The sequence below is a fragment of the Phragmites australis genome, chromosome 5 (assembly GCF_958298935.1).
Source record: "Phragmites australis chromosome 5, lpPhrAust1.1, whole genome shotgun sequence".
Classification (NCBI taxonomy): domain Eukaryota; kingdom Viridiplantae; phylum Streptophyta; class Magnoliopsida; order Poales; family Poaceae; genus Phragmites; species Phragmites australis.
The window spans coordinates 23,338,543-23,358,050 of record NC_084925.1 but is presented as its reverse complement, the minus strand read 5'-3'; the positions used below and the strand labels follow the sequence as shown (position 1 = coordinate 23,358,050).

General features: G+C 46.1%; 2 protein-coding genes across 2 annotated transcripts; both read left to right on the top strand.

The window, feature by feature from the left end:
• Positions 1–725: 725 nt before the first annotated feature.
• Positions 726–2,089, top strand: LOC133917873 (uncharacterized). The gene is made up of 2 exons (XM_062361703.1): positions 726–982; positions 1,054–2,089. Exons 1-2 carry the CDS (start codon positions 726–728, stop codon positions 2,087–2,089), a joined length of 1,293 nt encoding a protein of 430 aa, XP_062217687.1.
• An 8,040-nt stretch (positions 2,090–10,129) lies between these two features.
• Positions 10,130–18,061, top strand: LOC133918951 (nuclear transport factor 2-like). The gene is made up of 9 exons (XM_062363102.1): positions 10,130–10,373; positions 10,471–10,617; positions 10,715–11,051; positions 11,131–11,357; positions 12,082–12,238; positions 12,318–12,439; positions 12,530–12,595; positions 13,513–13,579; positions 17,288–18,061. Exons 1-9 carry the CDS (start codon positions 10,305–10,307, stop codon positions 17,554–17,556), a joined length of 1,461 nt encoding a protein of 486 aa, XP_062219086.1. The 5' UTR covers positions 10,130–10,304; the 3' UTR covers positions 17,557–18,061.
• Positions 18,062–19,508: the final 1,447 nt, after the last annotated feature.

Genomic DNA, 19,508 nt, shown 5'->3' with positions numbered 1-19,508 from the left:
AAAAGTTCAAGCCCAACGGACAAACCAAAAGCATGATGGAAAGTACCACCTTGTCAGGTACTGAAAGTAAACATTGATGGTTCCTTTAATAAGGAAAATAAATAAGGAGGATAGGGGTTTTATAGTACGTGATGAGGTGAACGCGATCCAAGTATCTGGTGCAGGAAAAAACGAAAGAGTTGGCAATGCCTGCATGCGGAACTGGTAGCAGTGCTAAGGTCATCTCCAGCAGTTACCTTAAATTTTCATCCTAAAAATACTATTACAGCACCCCCTATCACTATTACAGCATCTCTCAATCTATCCATCTCCAGTAGATACTCTATATCTCATTCACTATCTTTTCTCCCCTCTATTAAAATGATTATTTTCCAACCGCCATAACCGTCTGAGGGGCAATGTTTTGTCGCATGATCCCGTTGCAGCGGCCATTGAAACGCACGTTACAAATTAGTGTGTCGAATTATATTTTGTTAGAAAATAATTTTGCGGACAATATATTTACATTAAATTTTGAGGGATAAATCAGTATCGCTGCACCTGCAAGTAAGCATTCGAACATGACCTGATGAAATGTATCCTGGAAGAATGTGGCGAGTCTTCCCCTAGAAGGCTCACGAGAACTGGCTTCTCAGGGAAGGAGGGGCGGTGTCTTCCGTCAGAAGGCTCATGAGGTCCCTATATATACACGGGTGAGGTACTCACAATTGGCAAGCCACCAACAAATGGACCGTCGTGAAGCTTGGAAGGAGACCGTGAGGGAGTTGTGTTTCGGAAATGACTCTTCCGATGAGGAAGATAATTTGTTCCTTGCCACTGTGAGCGCCTTGCATGAGTCGGAGGCATCACAGCGGGGACCTTGGGGTGGTTCAGTGCCGGGCCGTCGGCGTATCGAGCGGAATCGCCTGGAGGGTCATCATAGGTTGTTTAATGACTACTTCGCCGATCACCCGGTGTACCCAGATTACATCTTCCGTCGCAGGTAATGTTATTAAAAGGAAGTGTGTTGTCGCAGTATTATGATGAAACGTCTTATGCTCGTCACTCCTGCAGGTTTAGGATGAAACGTGACCTGTACCTCAAGATTGTTCAGGCAGTTGCGGACCACGATCCGTGGTTCCAACAGAGGAGGAATGCTGCAGGAGAGCTCGGCCTGTCGACGTTGCAAAAAGTCACTGCGGCGTTTCGCATGCTCGCGTACGATGCTCCCACCGATTCTCTCGATGAGTGCCTCCGGCTAGGGGAGGCCACTATCATCGAGAGTATGAGGCGGTTTGTGCGAGCCGTCGTCAGGGTGTTTGGCGACCAGTACCTCCGCGCTCCGAACGAGGAGGACACCGCGCGCTTGATTGCTACAAACGAGCGAAGAGGGTTCCCCGGGATGCTCGGAAGCATCGATTGTATGCACTGGAGGTGGAAGAACTGTCCCACAGCGTGGTCCGGTTCCTACACGGGACATGTGAACTCTCCGACGATCATTCTAGAGGCAGTGGCGTCACAGGACCTATGGATTTGGCATGCTTTCTTCGGCATGCCTGGTTCGCTACACGACATCAACGTTCTGCACCGCTCGCATCTCCTCGACAATTTTGCCGCTGGCGTGGGCCCCCAGGTACATTACTCCGTTAACGGTCACGGTTACACCATGGGGTACTTCCTTGCAGATGGTATCTATCCGGAATGGGCCACCTTCGTGAAGCCAATTCCTTGTCCAGTTGGGAGGAAGCGGCAGCACTTCGTCATTCAGCAGGCGGCGTTACGGAAGGATGTCGAAAGGGCCTTCGGGGTCCTACAATCTCGGTTTCCCATAGTGAGGGGGGCAACGAGGCTATGGGACGAGGAAACACTTCACAACATCATGACCGCCTGCATTGTGATGCATAACATGATAATCGAAGATGAGAGACCTGATGGGGACGTCGAGCAGGTGTACGAGGGTGCTGGTGATCCTGTGGAGCCATCACACACCCCATCCGCCACACTAGAAGCATTTACCCAAAGGTATGGGATGATAACTAGCAGGCAGGGGCATCACCAGCTCCGTGAGGATCTTGTCGAGCATCTGTGGCAGTTCCACGGAGTCGAGTAATTCGTCACATGTCCTTTGGTAGTCAGTATTACGTTAAATAATTGGTCCTGTGTACTTTGTTATTCCGTATTATGTTTAGTAATTTGTCACCCGTCCTTTGGCAGCTAGTGTGAGGGTACTGCGTATTATGTGCAATAAAAATTGCCATGCCATTTGGCACTTCGCACGAATGTATGTCCTCGTAGTGAAGACTGATTGGAACTGCAAGGATCAGTTCAAACGCAGCATAGCCATTACACTAGCTTATTCATACAGGTGTACACCATCATACTCTAGACAAGCACAGACATCAAGCCGTCTGAAAATCAAGCAACATTTGTACCTTATGCCAACACCAAGAACAAGACCGAACATAAATTGAACTGGACAGCTACTCTACATAAACTCCACACCGAACTGCAAGAAACAATGAACAACAATGTAACCATGGTTCAGATGAGACACCTCAAACTAGACAACAATGTAACCATAAACCGAAATTCGGCCATAAGGAGTTCACAAAGATGGGCCTCCGGTGACGCGCCTAGCGGCAATGATGCTCTGCCTGAGGCTCTTGTAGTAGGACTGCTGGTCCTCATCCATTTGAGAAAGGTCCATGCTCATTATGTGCCTCTCATCCTTGTCCTTTTCCATTTGCATACGCTCCGCCTCGAGCCTCAGCCTCAGCCTCTGCTGCTCCTTTTCAAGTTCCATGTTCATTCGTTCCTCCTCGAGCCTTAGCCTTTGCCGCTCAACATCCATCAACTCTGCAAACCTCTCAGCTCTTTCCTTTTCAATCTTGTCTTTCATTGCCAACTGCCGATCGAATAAGTCCGTCATGGGCCCAGAGGCTGAACTCGACGACGAATTACTGCGGGCTTCCTTCGACCGAGTGCGACCTGGTGGCCGTTTGCCACGTTCACCGGCATTGGATGGAGTTGCATCCACATCCTCCGCTCCATTCAAGCCGGCAGACGAGCCTACATTGGGGGTCGATGAGGGGCTTCCCGCGGCGGAGACCTTCTGCCTTTTGCGCGAGCTTTCTACCTGCCACTTGGGATGATCCCTCAACTCCCTCCAATATGGCAGCAAGGTGAACTCCTTGTGCTCGGCGGCTTGAAACATCGTGCACGCCTCCACGACCTAGAATGTGTAAAAAAACAGCAGCCATCAGATTACGAGATGCAAATGTATTGCATAGTAGCCATGTGAAAAATGGTGCAAGCCTAGGCAAAGAGGTATGTTTGAAACCGAAGCATTGCATGGTGCTACAATCGAAACTGTGGTTGCAAGACATTGCTAAATGCAAACAAATACAGAACTAACGACGTACCATCTCCGCCTCGGTTGTTCCGCTCCTCCTGTTGCGCTGCGCCCTAGCATAATGGCCGCAGAACTTCTGCACCATACCGTTGATGAAAGTCCATCTCCCCTGCAGCGACTTCCGATTGCGGGTAGACGCGAATTTTTTGTTCTCGTGGTAGAAAGTCTCCACCCGCTGCCAGAAAGCACCCAACGTCTGGTTGCTCCCTACCACGGGATCCATGCTCACTTGCAGCCATGCCCCCACCAGTAGAAGGTCCTCCTCAATCCTGTAACTGGCTCCACGGCCACCCCCAGGAGCGACATCTCCAGTAGCCTCCCCACTCTGGACATCTGCCGCCGGGATCTGGCTACCGAAAATGCTGTCTTGGGTTAGCGGCGTAACATCGGCCCAATTCATGTCTTCGCTGTCGCCACGAAGGAACCTGGCATACTCCATCGATTCCCTGAACACAACAACAACAGCAAATGGACATGCATTGTAATGAAATCAGTATGGTCCAACAGATTTTGATCGGTACATTGACACATAACGTAGCACAGGAAGCAACAAAGTTCAACCTGCCATAAGGAGTTCACACACAAATTGGTACATTGGCACATAACTTAGCTCATGAGTTCACACACAAATTGGTACGCCTAGGGCAATGACACATGCATAACACATTACTACTGGAACACATACATTGCCAACATCTAAGGTTGCACCCTCCCCGACTAAATGCTACCAGAACGATCGGATTCATAGGGCATGCTATCATCCGAACAAAGTAACTCATCCGGGCTCCAGTCAACGGGAACCACGTCATCGTCGTCAACGTCCAATGATGCTGAACCTTCCTGTACCTCCTCGTCGGTCCCATTGTCGGCGTGACCAACACGGTTCAATGCATCTTCTACTTCGAACCCAAGTTGTTGAAGGTCCGCCGCAATGGTGTCGACCTGCAGAAGTGCCATGTTCAGGTCCACGGCACCAGGGGTGCTGTCCGGGCTCAGGTTATCGCTAACCACCTTCTGCAAAGCATCAGCCGCCACCTGCACACGGCCTTGCATCTTCGTCACAAGATCGGCTAGCTCGGCGGTGTCCATCTACAACCAAGGAGAGGGAAGACTAAAGCGACAAACTACAAATGTCATGAAGGTAGGATACATAAACAGAACAGACCTCTAGTCTATGGTCCACTCTCAGTACTGTCCCCCCTTAGGTAAAGCTCTCACTAGCATCAAGAGTTCCACACATTAATTGCACTTAAGTCAGCAGAACCGAATACTTCATTTGCATCACACTCAATGCCAATGTCTCAGTGAATTGCACTTTCACTGATCCTACAAGTATCAAGCATCAGGTGCATCAACATTGGACACAAAAACATGTATGAACACAGCCTGATCAGCATGATTGTCCATTCAAAACAAAGAATTGCACAAGGTTTCATGCCTCCCCTGTCAAATGACCCCTTATTTCACATTATGCATACATGAACTCAACCTTTAGTTAAGTCATGAGTAAGATCCAGGTTTCAAAAGCAGTACCTCAAAACAAAAACATTCCAATTATATCAGTGAGATGCACTTCCACTGAAACTGCATGTAACAGGTGCAGGTTAGGTTATGGATTTGGCACCATTCCATTTAAACAGAGGTAAGCTACTTCAATTGTACACCTCCCAGCACTGCCTATAGACCCAATCAATTGTATGAAACCCACAAACCCATAGGTATCAATTTGTCACCACACTACTTGACATGCTTCTACTTCATTTGCACTCAAGGGTCCTACATTGCAGCACCAAATTTTAGGTCAACCTGCATTTTGATTTCTTCACGGCTCAGAGCAATAGACATCCTTTATACAACACCACACCACTATGAACCAACAGAGCAGGTACAAAAATCCTAGGCACATACACAGCACGAACAAATGGGATTTGGCATGCCCAAACCATATCAGAGCACCCTATATCAATCTAAACGCTCCAATTAGCAAATGAACTCGATTCAATCTCAAACCCTGATCAATTTGACCACATTTCATGTCAACGTAATGCTGCAACCCGAGTTGGTACAATATCCTACCACCCTACCATTTTGCGGCACATCTTCAGTTCGGTTTCCATGCACAAAACAAAATTACACTGCAAATTCTTGCACAACAACAAATTGCATGCTAGATCAGAATTTTACGAGTGCCACCCCCCAGATTCGTTCACCTAACCAAACATTTTGACAAATCCACAGCCAAACCATTGCAAATCGCAAGATCTTCGGGACGAAGAATCCCTACACCAGCTACATCGGCCTATCCCCGACATTGCCCATGGCAACCCACCGCAGCACCAGCCCAACCTCGACGAATACCCATGGATCTCGGCGCGTGAGGCTTACCAGAGCTTTGGGGTCGACCACGGTGTCGCTAGGGCGCCGGCGGCTGAGCAGACAGATGGTGGGGAAGCCGCCGATTTCGCGTCGTCACCCGGCTCGCCGGAAGCAGCTCGCTTGCGATGGCCCCCGAACGTCCCCGCCTCGTCGCCGCAACCACTCGCCAGCTCAACTTCCTCCTCTCCGCTGGAGCAACGGCCGCTGCTGGATTCCCCTTGCGCACAGTGTTGCGGCGCCCGCATCTCCCCGCAAATTTGCGGATGCGAATGGCCGCCCCACTTCCCTGTTCACCCGGATGCGGTAGCCGCTGGAGACGGATGCGGCCGCGTTCGGGGGAAAAATCAGCCGCTACAGTAGTTTGCGGCTCGGATAAGGGCGCCGCTGGAGTTGGTCTAATAGCTCTTCGTCAGGAGAGCATATGGGGTTGGCTAGAATATTCTTGAGTCTGACGCCTCGAATCTCGTTGCTGCTCTGAAGGGAAATACTTTTGATTTTCCCCTTTGGGGGTTTTGGCAATGGAAACACTAAGTATGATACCGATACACTTTATCGAAGCTGAGGTATTTTACTACACCCGTGATTTTAATTTGGTAGCATATGCTTTAGTAAATTATGGTGCTAGTCTAGGTGGGGATGATCCTCATCTATAGTTGAATCATTTTCCGAATTTTGTAACCAGTCTCGTGACCAGTGATTTAGCGGAGCCTGAGGTCTAATGAAATCTATTTTCCACTAAAAAAACTCAAGATTCTAAACTTTTTGCAATCCGAGTATTAGAGCTTCACTAAGAAATTTGAACTATCAACTAATTAAAACATTTCAAAAGGCGAATATATGTATCAAACCCAATAATTTGAAAGCTATTTAATTGGAGCTCGGTCCCTTTAAAGAGCCATTTCACAAGAGATGGGTCAGTTGACGGTAGAGGCATGGTGTAACAATGTGGCGTTGTGTTGTGACACTCTTAATGACAAGGGCGGCTCTATTATGTGAGAGAACCAAGCAAGGTGAGGAGATAGGAGATAGGTAGAGGCACCATAGATTGATGGTACCATTGTCGATTAGGCTGGCAACAAGGCATGTCGGATCGGGTACCTATGGATTTTACATCTGGCGAGGGCGGGGGCACATTTTTGTCTGCAGGGGTCGCAGGTCAGGGCCCTGATTGCAAGTTGTGTTGGGGATAGATTTTCACCCATGGGCCTTTGGTGGGTGTCCGAAAAGAATTAGCTCAACCTGCGCCACCCGCCTATTCCTAGTCATCGCCCATCTCCCGCCATGTCAACCTACCCCAGGCTGCCTCCTGCCATGCTCTCCTCGGCTTCGGCCACACGCTTGCTTGCCCGCACCCACCTCCTGGCCACCACTCGCTTGTCGTCGCTTGCCTTCTAGTCGTTAGCTGCTGCTTGCTCGCCGCCCCCCCCCCCCACATCTACCTCCTAGCTGCCATTGCGCTGCGCCACCTCCCTCTCACCTCGGCGCCCTCGTCTCGCACTCACGGGATCCCCGCGTGGGTTTCAGGTTCTCGCCGGGTTCAAGGCTAGTGGCATTTTTGCACCCATTAGATACATAAGTCCGGGTCGAATTTTTCGATTCAGGTTGACAGCATTCTTGCTACACCCAGTCCCGACCCGCCTCATTGCCAGGCCTACTCATGATTGAACCGTATCTTGATTCAATTGCAACGGCGCGTCAGGATTAAATGGACTGATCTAGCCCTTGGTTTAGAGATGTTTGGTCTAGCCTATTTTTTTAGGAAAAAGTTCACATTATTCCCCCGAACTATGCCAGTGGTCCGAATAACCCTATGAACTTTCAAACCGTCAATTTTACGTCATCGAAGTTTCAATACCAGATCACTTAACCCCCAAGAGTGGTTTCCCTAAGCGGTTTTGATGACATGGATGCCAGGTCACCTAGTTTTTTGCCATGTCAGCCCCCCTTTTCTTTTCTTTTTCTCTTTTCTCTTATCTTCTTTCCTTCTCTTTCTTTTTTCCTTTCTCCACCGAAGCACAGAGAGAGGGGGAGGCGGCGACTTGGTCAGGCGGCGTCCGAAGGCGCACAGGGGGAGGGGATGCCTGCGATGGGCTCCCTGGAGCTCGGGAAGGGGGGCACCCGACGGCGAGGCCGCACCCATGCGCGCGCGAGCTCGCGGCTTGCATGGTGGGGCGGAGCCTCGGGCCGTCGGTGTCCACCCCGCTTCGGCGCTTCCCTAGCAGAGGCGGCGCGCGCACGAGCACCGCCTCAGTGTGGGGAGGTAATGCCTTGACCGAGGGGGCTCGGAGGGAGCTCGAGGTGGGCTGCCCTCGGCGGGAGGCGGCGCGCACGGTGGCGGCCCGGGCCAGAGGGGAAAGGGAAGGGAGGAGGGAGAGGAGGGGTGCGGGTGGCGTAGGTGCTCACTTGGGGCCTCGCAGAGGGAGAGGACGCCGTGGTCAGAGGCGCTGCGGAGGTGGTCGGGCATGGTCGACGAAGCAGAAGAGGTCGCGAGGGAGGTTGCGACGCGACACGGTCGTGGTCGAGGCACCACGGGAGTGGTCGGGGCGGCGGCTCAAGGCGAGACGGCACTAGCCAGTGGTGGCGTGGCCTTGGGCTGTCGGGACGGTGGAAGGGAGAACAAAGAGGGAAAGCGGTGCCACAGAGGAAGGAGTTCAGCCGGGTCGGCTCCGCGGTGCGTTGGCTGGCAGCGCAGTGCACGGGCGAGATAGGTTGGCTAGGCCTGCTGAGTGGTGTGGCGCACTCGTGGCTGCGCATGCCGAGCGGGTCAACTGGGGAGGTCGCACTGGAGGACGCGTCAGCGGCACAAGAGCAAAGGATGGCATGGCAAGGAGTAGAGGAGAGAGAGTGAGGAGGAAGATGAAGAGGTGGCCGCCACGTGGCAAAAAAACCAGGCAATATGGCGTCCACGTCATTAAAACTGCTTAGGGGAACCACTCCAGGGGGTTAAGGATCCGGTATTGAAACTCCAGGGGAGTAAAATAGATGGTTTGAAAGTTCAGGGGTTATCCGAACCACTGACATAGTTTGAAGAAATAAAGTAGATTTTTTTCTTTTTTTATAAGCTGGGTTGGCCTTCTGCCTTGATTCCCAACCCAATATTTGCCTCCTTTTCTAGATTGTGATTTATAACTTGATTTTCCATCATTTTTGGTGCAAATCTTGTTAGGTAGCCATGAAATGAAAGAATCTTCCATGGATTTCCAAGGTTGACTGGAGTTAGTGAACCAAAATTTTCATGGTCCCCACCTATTCACTATAAATCTGTACAATATGATGGTGAACTTGTTGATTTGTTATTCTTCTGGATAAGGACGGATCTCAAGTTCTCAACAATATGGTATAAAACATATGAACACGCGTTACACAAACTTTAGTTGTGCCACTGTATATATCGATATGAAAATTGAAAAGCTACTCCACTAAGTTCAATTAATATAGTAAGATACATAATATGCATTATTTCATAATAGATTGAAGCACTTTGTCATGGCTTTTTATAATAGTAGTCTTACTTATCAGAGGTGTATCTAAAAATGTGACAATGCCTTTTTTTAAATGATCTCTAATACATACAAAAAAAGGAGAAGTCAAAAGCACCAAGATCCCTCACTTTACTAAGCATGGAACCCCTCCATGTGGAGCGATACATGCCACCCTCGATGACTTTAGCGTTGGTTTGAGTTAGGATTAAGGTTCTATGAGACTACGAGTATTTTTCAGACCGATGAAAATAGGGAGTGAGTCGGCATGAGGTGGTGACGAGAGAACGATAGTAGTGCAGGAGGAAGAAGACGAGTAGGGAGAGGAGGCATACGATACACTAAGGCTGTGTTTGTTTGCTGCTTCTGAAACTGCTTCTGCTACTGGCAGAAGTCAGAAGCCAGAACAAACGAGGTTCTGGAGAAGTGGCTTCTGGAGAAGCCAGAAGCCTGTTTCTGAGGAAAATGAACTAAAACTGAGAAGCTCGCTGAGATGTGCTTCTCTGAGAAGCTACGTGCTGAGAAGCTAAAAATTTATTGTAGAAGCCAACAGCCTATTTCCAAAAGCAACTTTTCAGACAAACCAAAAACACAGCTTTTCAAAAAAGCTCAAAAGCAGAAGCTCAAATAAACACGACCTAAGTTACGCCTCGTAGCGGCATATCCCCACTCTAGTAAAAATTTCCAAAAGTTAGAGCCGAATCTCGGCCAACTTATTTTGGCACGTACGAAATTCATGCAGAAATATTTTGAGGGCCGTGTACCGGTGTACCGTGTTGGTGGCACATTCGACGGTGGATCCTGAATCCGTCCAGCCACGTCACACGCTATCACAGACCGAGATCCCCGTCCGTACGCATAAAGCCCCGCACTCTCTCGCCTGTTAGACCTGTCCCTCGTCTGTCGGCCTCCCAACTTTTTCTTCACCATCAGACTCCAAGCGCTGCCCCGAACGCCGCCGCCGCCGCCGCACGGGAGCCGCGCGCCCCTTTCTCTCTCTGCCACGGGCGCCCGCCTCCCCCAAACCCTAGCTCTCCCTTTCCCCCGATCCAGCCCCCATGGCCGCGCTGCAGCCCGCCGCCCCCGCCCCCGCCCCCGCCCCCGAGGCGGCGCCCTCCGCGCAAGTGGTAAGGAGCTTCGGCGTTCTCAGGCCGAGATTTTGGCGTGGTTCTCACCGTGGTCCCGTAGCTGATCTAGTGGTTGGTGGTGGGGTTTTACGCGCAGGTGGGCAACGCGTTCGTGCAGCAGTACTACCTCGTACTGCACCAGTCGCCGGATCTGGTCTACCGCTTCTACCAGGACGCCAGCCGCGTCGCTCGCCCTTCCGCCGGCGGCGGCGCTGGCGGCATGGACTCAGTCACCACCATGGAGGTGAGCCCCCCGCGCTTCAGATCTAGCGCTTTAATTTGTTTTCGGTCGCGATGCTGAGGGATTTTGGGGCGGGTGGGTGTTTGGTGCGGCTTTGCAGGCGATCGGTGAGAAGATCATGGGGATGGACGTGGTGAAGGCGGAGATCAGGACCGTGGACTCGCAGGCGTCGCTCGGCGGCGGCTTCACGGTGCTCGTCACGGGCCACCTCACCGGCCGCGATGGCGTGCGCCGCGAGTTCTCGCAGTCCTTTTTCCTCGCCCCGCAGGAGAAGGGCTACTTCGTGCTCAACGACATGTTCCGCTTCGTCTCGGATGGGCCTGCCCCTGCCGCCGTGGAGGTGCAGACGGAGGCGGATGTGGTGGTCCCGCCTGTGGCAGCCCCGCTGGCCAACGGCACGGCTGCTCCAGCTGTCGAGACAGCCGTTTCTGAGCATGGTGTGTTAAGCGGGAGCCTGCAATTCTGTTTCGTTTTGTGAGGCAGATGGTGAAATTGCTTGTCTTTCTCTGTTTGTAGATGTTGCGCCGCAGCAGGAACAGCATGTAGTAGAGCATGCACCGTTGCAGCCGGAGGAGGAGGAGGAGGAGGAAGTTTACAACCCGCCACCAGAGGAAGCCATGGATGAGGAACAACCTGTTCCTGAGGTGATAAATGAAGTTCCAACCAATGTGGCACCAGCGGTGGCGACTACAGTTGCCCCAGTGCCACAAGAGGAGGCGCCGAAGAAGTCATATGCCTCAATTGTAGGTTTTTCAGAAGCAACTTCCTCAAGTTTTGAACTGCATTTGCTGCTCATGCATTTATGTTTGATCATGGATAATGCGGTTTTAGTCATTATCTTGTTTATTCTATATGCTTTGCAGTGTTTTCTGTGTCCACTATTTAAAGCTGTAAACTAATTAAGTATAAAATTTATTGTTACATATGGACTCTCAGTTAGGGGCTGTTTGACACAGCTCCAGATCCGAGATTCATGATGAATTGGAGTTTTTATAATAAAATAAAATGGTTTAAACATTTTTTGGCCCAAAATAAAAACTAAATGACTTAACCAAATACCCTCAATCCATCCACAGTTCCAAATCTTTGATTTCTTAGAGTTGGATATGATCAGCTCCAAGAAATCTAGGGTCTAGATTCCTGCCAAACAGGGCCTTATCTGGCACTCAGTTCACTCTGAAAAGAGTTGATGTGATATATTAGTTTTGTGCATGATATATGATTTTAGTATCATGTAAATTCAGATAATTAATCTGTCAACTAGGAAATGAGAGTGCTATAACTGTTAAGTTATTTTATGAGTGATCCTTGTGAAGATGGTATTAGTCCCTTTGAAATAACTGAATGGCCTGTTGCCTGTCTGTTAGTGGGTCGTTTCCTCATCGTGAGAAATCAATTTTTGTGCTGCATTGTTTATTAACAATATTACCTGAGAGTTCCATTGCTGAATTTTTGCCCTTGCTGTAGGTGAAAGTCATGAAAGAAGTTCCATTGGCAGCTCCTGCACCTCCTGCTAGGCCTACACCGCCCAAACCAGAGAAGCAGTCTCCTGCACCCACTCCCGTCACAGATGCTCCACCTTTCAATTCTAACCCTGAGAACAACAATATCCAAGAGCCAGAAGGTGTTTGTTAAATCCAAAATTTCACCCCAAAACTTGGTAGTTACACTAGCATTTCTAAACTTTATGATCTTTTTTGAAGTTGATGCACATGCGATATATGTGAGGAATTTACCTTTAAATGCCACTGAGACTGAACTGGAGGATGAGTTCAAGAAGTTTGGCACCATTAAGCAAAATGGCATTCAAGTCAGAAGCAATAAGGTACCTTTTTTTCTTGGACTGGCCTTGGGGCATTCTTTTCGCTATTCTGACCTCAAAAGTTGACATTGGAATTTTGTTATGTAAATGTAGATTCAAGGGTTCTGTTATGGGTTTGTTGAATTCGAGGAGGCTCCTGCTGTCCAGAGTGCTATAGAGGTAATTTTATCCCTTCTCTTAATGTGACCAACTAACTCATTAGGTTGTTCTGTGGTTTGTTCAATGTATTTTGAACTTCAATGCAACACTATGAACATTTTCTGGTTGGTTCACTAGTGCTGATTGCTGAATAATTCCTGTGAATTAATTACATAGACTTGTTATTTCACAGCATCTGGGGATCATTACATAATGTATCCTAGGAGATTGATTTTTGTATTGAGTAAATTTTGGGTGAATAAGGGGACCTGTCTTGTGAATTACCCTTGTTTGCGTTGTTTCCGTTGAACATTGACCTTTTTAACGCCATCCAGATGATCAAATTGATTTTATCAAAATATTTTGCTTTTAATCTTGTTAAATGAACTACTTGTACCTGGTTTTGAATGCATGACCAAGGAAAAGGCAATAGTTACACGCAGTAATTGAAATTTTGTGCAGAGTCTTCTGTGTTCCAAATAGGCAGACGAATGTAAATGTGGTAAACCCTAGGTTGAGTGTTTAGGGTTTGCCTATTGATAGATCATGAATGACTCCGCAGATACCATTTACTTCTTGCAAGTTGCTACGTAAGAAGATTCCCTTGGTTTGTGCCCAAAGTCCCAATGGACATAACATAGAAAATGCTGATTTATTTTATTGCGAATTCTGTCCTTTTGCTCTCAGTCCCCTTTGTGTATGCTATTTTATTGCTTGCGTGCATGATTTATATCATATTCCTTAGTTGTTCAAGCTGTATGGATGTCCATGATCAGTTTCTAATTTGTGTTGAGGTCTAGTGTAGTGGTACTAAGTTCTAAACATAATATGTCTATGAATGCTGAGTCTTTTTCTACTACTGGTTTTATTATGTGGTGCCTTTTTGGAGTAGTTTGCTTTTAACCAAGTATAACTGAGTAACTGCTTCTAACTTGCAGGCTTCTCCAGTAACGATTGGTGGTCGTCAATGTTACATAGAGGAAAAGAGGACACCTGGTGCACGTGGTCAGTTTAAAATAATACTGCATGCTTCTACTAAGCCTATTATAGCATTGTGCCATATGAATTAGATGACTTGCCTAGATACTAGTGTGAAAGACATCAAATTTGATACATGATTGTGAGGAACCATCCAAATAGTATTCGAGCTAATTATTAGGATGATCATTTTCTATAATCACGTTCATAATGATTAACTAGAATACTATTCCGGTAGTCCCGGCATGTGTTTACTTCTAGAATCGGAACACACGTCTTTACAACAAGCACATCATCATAAGACATAATAAAAAGCGAGTAATTAAATTAAGTTACAATTCTTTAAGTAGATTAAACTTTATAACAAAATACATAACTCGAACATTTGCTAAAGTAGCTACGCAACGGAATAAGTTACATAACGACAGCAGATGGGTGGCGCCATTTGCCCTAAGGCGCTATCTTAAAATAACAATACACGAGTAGAATGACACTACTGCTCGTCGTCAACATCGACGGGCGTAAAGTAGCCAAAGACTAACCATTCCTTACCTGAAAAGCAAACGAAGCCCGTGAGTATGAAGGTACTCGCAAGACTTAATTCATAATAGACACTTATAAATAGCTCGACTCCAAGGAGAATACAATTTGGATAATTAGCAAGGGCTCGACCACAAGTTTAAGTGAATTTCATATGCAAGAGCAATTTTGACTTAATTGTAAGCATCTACATCTAATCATAAACAACCTTCTATCTTGAGATTATTACTATACCATAATTATAACTTGAACCGTATCAAAATTTCAACAACATCACCTTATATTTCTCAAAATACCATCACAACCACAATCGGAACTCTACGATTGATGCAAATGAACAGAAGCGTATTCATAACTGAGAGTGTGGCAATTCGAATTGTTTTACACCCTGCAGGGGATACTTTATTACCCACACGATTTGAGAACCATACGGCTTGTGTAACCACATAAGTCCACACCAGGGGTATTCATGTCAACCTTTCTCAAATAAGTCCTAACCGTTTGAACACACGTCTCGGCATATAGGGGTCATCTAGAACTACTCCCAGAGCAAAATACATACCCATTCCAAGCATATTATACTGATAACACCCGATATTAGCACACCAAAAGATCATAGCTACATAATGTATTTGGCTCATCCGTCCTATATACGGATACATGGTAAGTACGGACAAGTGCTAAAGTCAACTGCAACAACGGATGGTGTTTAATCGATTCAAGCGGGCCTATAGCATCTGAGACTCTTCTCAAGCCATTCCTATTGCCCGCTCGAATTTCGGCTCACCCTTACACCATCCTCCATCATTATTATCTTTGCGATATAAAGTAAGCCCTAAGCTCACGAACGATGACCGAACTATCGTTCTACTTCTACCGAGGATCTAAGCCATACTAAGCATAACACATTCTTTTTAAGTTAGACCATTATATGACATGAACAACCCATGTTACGAAGGATCAACCGATAAACAATGTCAAGAGAGGGTAATGCAACAAATATGATCTAACCCAAAACCCGATATAAGACTCATTAACATGCAAACATACATAAAACTTAATTTATCAATTGACACAATATATCATCCAAAGTAATGGGATGAAAATGCTTAGATGCTTGCCTTGTTGATAAGCTTCACAAGCAAGGGAAACAACTTTCGGATCGTTATCGATCATGCTTACGTTACCCTTCTGTCCTTCGTTCACTAAGAAGAATGCATGCAATGATGAGCATGAAAGAGATACTATGAAAATGCTACAAAATTTTAATGAGGATGTGGTACTGGGTAATGAACATAATGCAGCAAGAAACACTCAAATTGAAGCACATAGGCTCATGGTATAATTAATTGTGATTTAATTAAGTCAAAACACATTAAATTAATCGATTAATTATCAAAAAGTATTTTCTTGAGTTCTAGCTTTTTTAACATGTAGTTATACTCATATGACGCTAACGCGACTTGTTTCATGATTTTTAGAGTTCGTATGAATTAATCATGAAATTTACAAACTATCAGCAAAGTAAGCGAAAAAGAAAAACGTCTGATGAACAGTACAATCCGGATGTTCCAGGTTTTGGAGTCTCCAGGTGAATCTCTGGATGGGGGGGTTTTTGAGTATTTTTGGTTAGGATCACCCGGAACCTCCGGGTTGAACTCGGACTCTTTGGGTTCCGGAGTATCCTGGTGAACCTCCGGGTGGTTAGGATCACTCGGAACCTTTGGGTTGTGACACGGAGTCTCTGAGTTCCTGCAGAACGTGAGTTTTTCGATGATTCTTCGACCGATTCGACCTGCATGTTAAAGTCTAACCCACATAAGCATGTATAGGCACTAAAACATGGATTCTAAATTTAATTTATCCACTCCACCAACTCGAATCATTAGCTCTACTCATCTAACCTTCCTTCTATCTCTAATGCCTCAAGAACACGATGCTACTTCGCCATTCCTCGCTTACAGCCCACAAATCCCATCCAAAAGTCAACTAATTGGTGCACCCTCACATGAAAAACCTAGGAGACTTACCCAAGGTGCTTTCCCAAGGTTTGTCGCCGTCGATTTGGGAAAGAATCGAAGGAAAAGCTTGGAGAAAGGAAGACAAGGTGCTGCTGAAATTTCAGAATAAAGTGGTGACGAAAATAAGTTGCAATCCTTCAAACCTTCATGCATGTGAGAAATTTTTGGATGGATGGAGAGCTAGAGAGGTGGGGAATGCGGTGGTATAACATGCATACCTCGAATCCTTGCTCTTGAAGGAAAGATTTTGGGGAGAATGAGAGTTTGAGAGAGGGAAGGGGAGCAGCAGCTGTGCTGCTTGTGCTGGCCGGTTTGGAGTGAAAGAGAGTGAGTGTGAGTGAGTGAGGTGGGGGTGGGGCCTCTGGCGCCCAAGAGAGGGAAGGGTGAGGTGTGGGGCCGGCCATTGGGTCCCATTTGCAAGAGAGAAGTATTTCAGCAGAAGTTTTATTTCTTCTCTCCCCTTTCTATTAGTCCAAACGAAAAGATTTAAGTTTAAAAAATTCTAGGAATTTTTGTGATGTGATTACAAAACGAGATGAAGCCTTATTAATTGGATTCATCTACAACGCATAAGCGGAGGTTATACTAAAGAAAACTCTAACGTCAGGTATTTTCATAATTGAAAGATTTGTTTAAACACCCATTAGAAATAACAAGCACTCAACCATACTTAACAATTAAACCCGATGCTTATGATGCTCATGATGTATGATTATGCTTAATGACGTGATTACTGAAATTGGGATGTGACAATGATCCTGCTTTTAAACATATGAAAAGATTACTTTGAAATTTCTCTTGTAATCTATTATGAAGGCATTCCTTAAACATTGACCATTTCTGTTCAACCAACATATAGTTGATCTAGGGAAGTATTTAACTTGAGTCCACCTTTGGGTGCTAACTTGCTAGGACAAGGCCTGAGATGTAGGTGGGCCTAAAGGTGGGTGCATAATTTCGTGAGTATTCCTTGAGAAACTGCAATAATATATTTGAGGGATCTCACTCCAAGTATGGCTAAATCTTGTTCATCCAAATCTCATTGGGTTATTCTCATATTGGGAACGTTGGTATCTAGTTTCTATACCTGTTGTTTGAGATTAACTTTTGTTGGATCTTCGCCAAATTGTTCAACTCTTCCCATTTCAATTGATATATTTCCTCCTTTTTTCAGGCTCGAGCAGAGGCGGCAGATTTGCACCAGGTAGGGGTAACAACTTCAGAAATGAAGGGATGAGAGGCCGTGGTAACTACAGTGGAGGAAGGGGCTACGGAAGGGGTGAGTTCAGTTACAGGTCCGATTACGGGGGCAGAGGTGGTGGCAGAGGTGGCTTGGCGTTGGCGCGTGGAGCTGATGTTGGCTACCAGAGGGTTGACCATGCTGGATACGCTGGTGGTCGTGGTGGTCGCACATCAGCAGCGGCTGCTGCACCCGCAAAATGAGGGGAAACGGAGGTGCGCGTCTCTAGGGGTGTTGTTCCGTGGCCCTCAGATTGTCCCGAAGTTGACAGAGCGACGTCAACTGGTTGAGTGCTGGATTATCAGAAGCCTAGCTTCAAATGGTGAGGGTTCTTGTTCTTGACCACTATTTTTGCAGGCAACAAAAAGGGGAGAAGATGATTACTAATTGTAGAATACATACCTTTTCACATGTAGCCTAGTTTCGGCTGTCGATTAGCTGGTGTGTCTTGTTATCTTTACCCCGTTTTCTTGTTAATCCGGAGTATTGTTTAGGTTTTTGTTACTAGTATTCATTTGTTGTGTCCATTTGAGTCTATAGCTTTTTTTTTGCTTACTGTTAGAATAAGAGACAATCTAGAGTAGTTTATCAGTAGCTAGGGTGAGAATTTACTTTTTTCAATGTGTCGAGGCCAAAGGATAATCTACTCCTTGATGAAATTGGTTATCGTCTGAGTTGCTCGTTATGTGGTGTTTTGTTCTGTATTGATTTCTATTGTTTTCTTGAGTTGTACTCTGGCTGGGTGATTGGTTTCTATAGTATATCATGGTTAAATTTCGCAAGCAAAGCTGCACATTTCTTTGGCAGAGGTATTGGAAGTACAAATTTATCACTCCATTTCGTGAAGCTGCAAATGTTATACTGAATTTGGTGAAGCCCCATTACTATGATGGAAGTTGACAGGTTGAGCCTGCACCCCGTTATGCTTCAGTAAGTGCTTCGAGTGGTGATTACCAAAAGAAAACTTTTTTATTCCTTGCACATAAGAATAGACGTGCTCTCATAGCTTATCGAAAGCGCTTCTTTATTTCTCATTTCCACGATCAATATCCACAATCAAAGTTGGTTTCTATCTCCTAACTTCTATAATATAGAAAGTAACAGTCGATCAACAATTAACTACTTTTCACACGTCGTAAATTAAGATAAATGATTATCGTATAGTGAAATGCCAATGCCAATTAATAGTGTTTTTTTCTTCCTTTGTTTTAAAACTGCGACAAAATCTTCAACAGTTGTGCTTTCTTTACTTATCTTAGACTATTTTAAGAATCTGTTCACAGTCTCCGGTCCCTATTACTGTCTATACGGATCGATATGTAATAATCTCAACTCTGGTCACATGCTAATCACCTTCATGGATGGACATCAGCTACCTCCACTTATCGACTCGTACTCACCTTATCAATGTTGGTGATCTCTATTGATTGATGACGACTATCTATCCAGATTCAATTATCATGTAAATAAATCTTTTTTGTTAACTTATATTATTTTACTTTTTTTAGATTGCTATATTCTGGATTGATTCTAAGTGTGTGAAACACGCCTCTAGTTGCTAGTTTTGGGTGTAGTTAGTTGAAATATCTTTTATAAGAAAAAATACACTATAATTAGTAAATATTCCTCTAACTGATTCCACAACGCGTAGCACATCACAATAACTACAAACAGACCGTTAAGTAGGATGCTTAATAATGCAACATCGCTTAGCATGAACTTATGTATATAACTATCACCAATTAATGGAAACTGCAACATTGAGGCATCTATTTGTATATGCTTGCATTAGAGATCAGTGCTTTTATATGGATGCTTGGTGATGTGGAGATTGCAAAAATGCCATTGGATTTGCTCCTTCACTTCTCCATCTAGCATTGTACCATCAGATTTGGAACAATGGTCTAGATCATGCACCAATCCATTCTCCATTAACCGCTGGCCCCGTACCCCCTTCCCCCTCATCTGCTCCTTTGCCTACCTTTCTGCTTCGCCGTCGTGCGCTCCTCCACCGCCCTCCCCCATTGTCCTCTCCTTCATCATCACCCTTGCCCACACACTCGCTCAACTGACCTCCCTATAGAATGAGAGAGAAAGAGAGAGAGAAAGTGCATCTAGACCCCTTAAGTGGCTTTTGGCTTATTGATGACAAAAC

Excerpts from the sequence above, each read along its gene's own strand:
- LOC133918951 (XM_062363102.1), top strand. The coding sequence starts at position 10,305 with ATGGCCGCGCTGCAGCCCGCCGCCCCCGCCCCCGCCCCCGCCCCCGAG. Across the intron at positions 10,618-10,714 it reads ACTCAGTCACCACCATGGAG|GCGATCGGTGAGAAGATCAT; the intron begins GTGAGCCCCCCG and ends GCGGCTTTGCAG. Across the intron at positions 13,580-17,287 it reads GAGGACACCTGGTGCACGTG|GCTCGAGCAGAGGCGGCAGA; the intron begins GTCAGTTTAAAA and ends TCCTTTTTTCAG.
- LOC133917873 (XM_062361703.1), top strand. The coding sequence starts at position 726 with ATGGACCGTCGTGAAGCTTGGAAGGAGACCGTGAGGGAGTTGTGTTTC. Across the intron at positions 983-1,053 it reads GATTACATCTTCCGTCGCAG|GTTTAGGATGAAACGTGACC; the intron begins GTAATGTTATTA and ends TCACTCCTGCAG.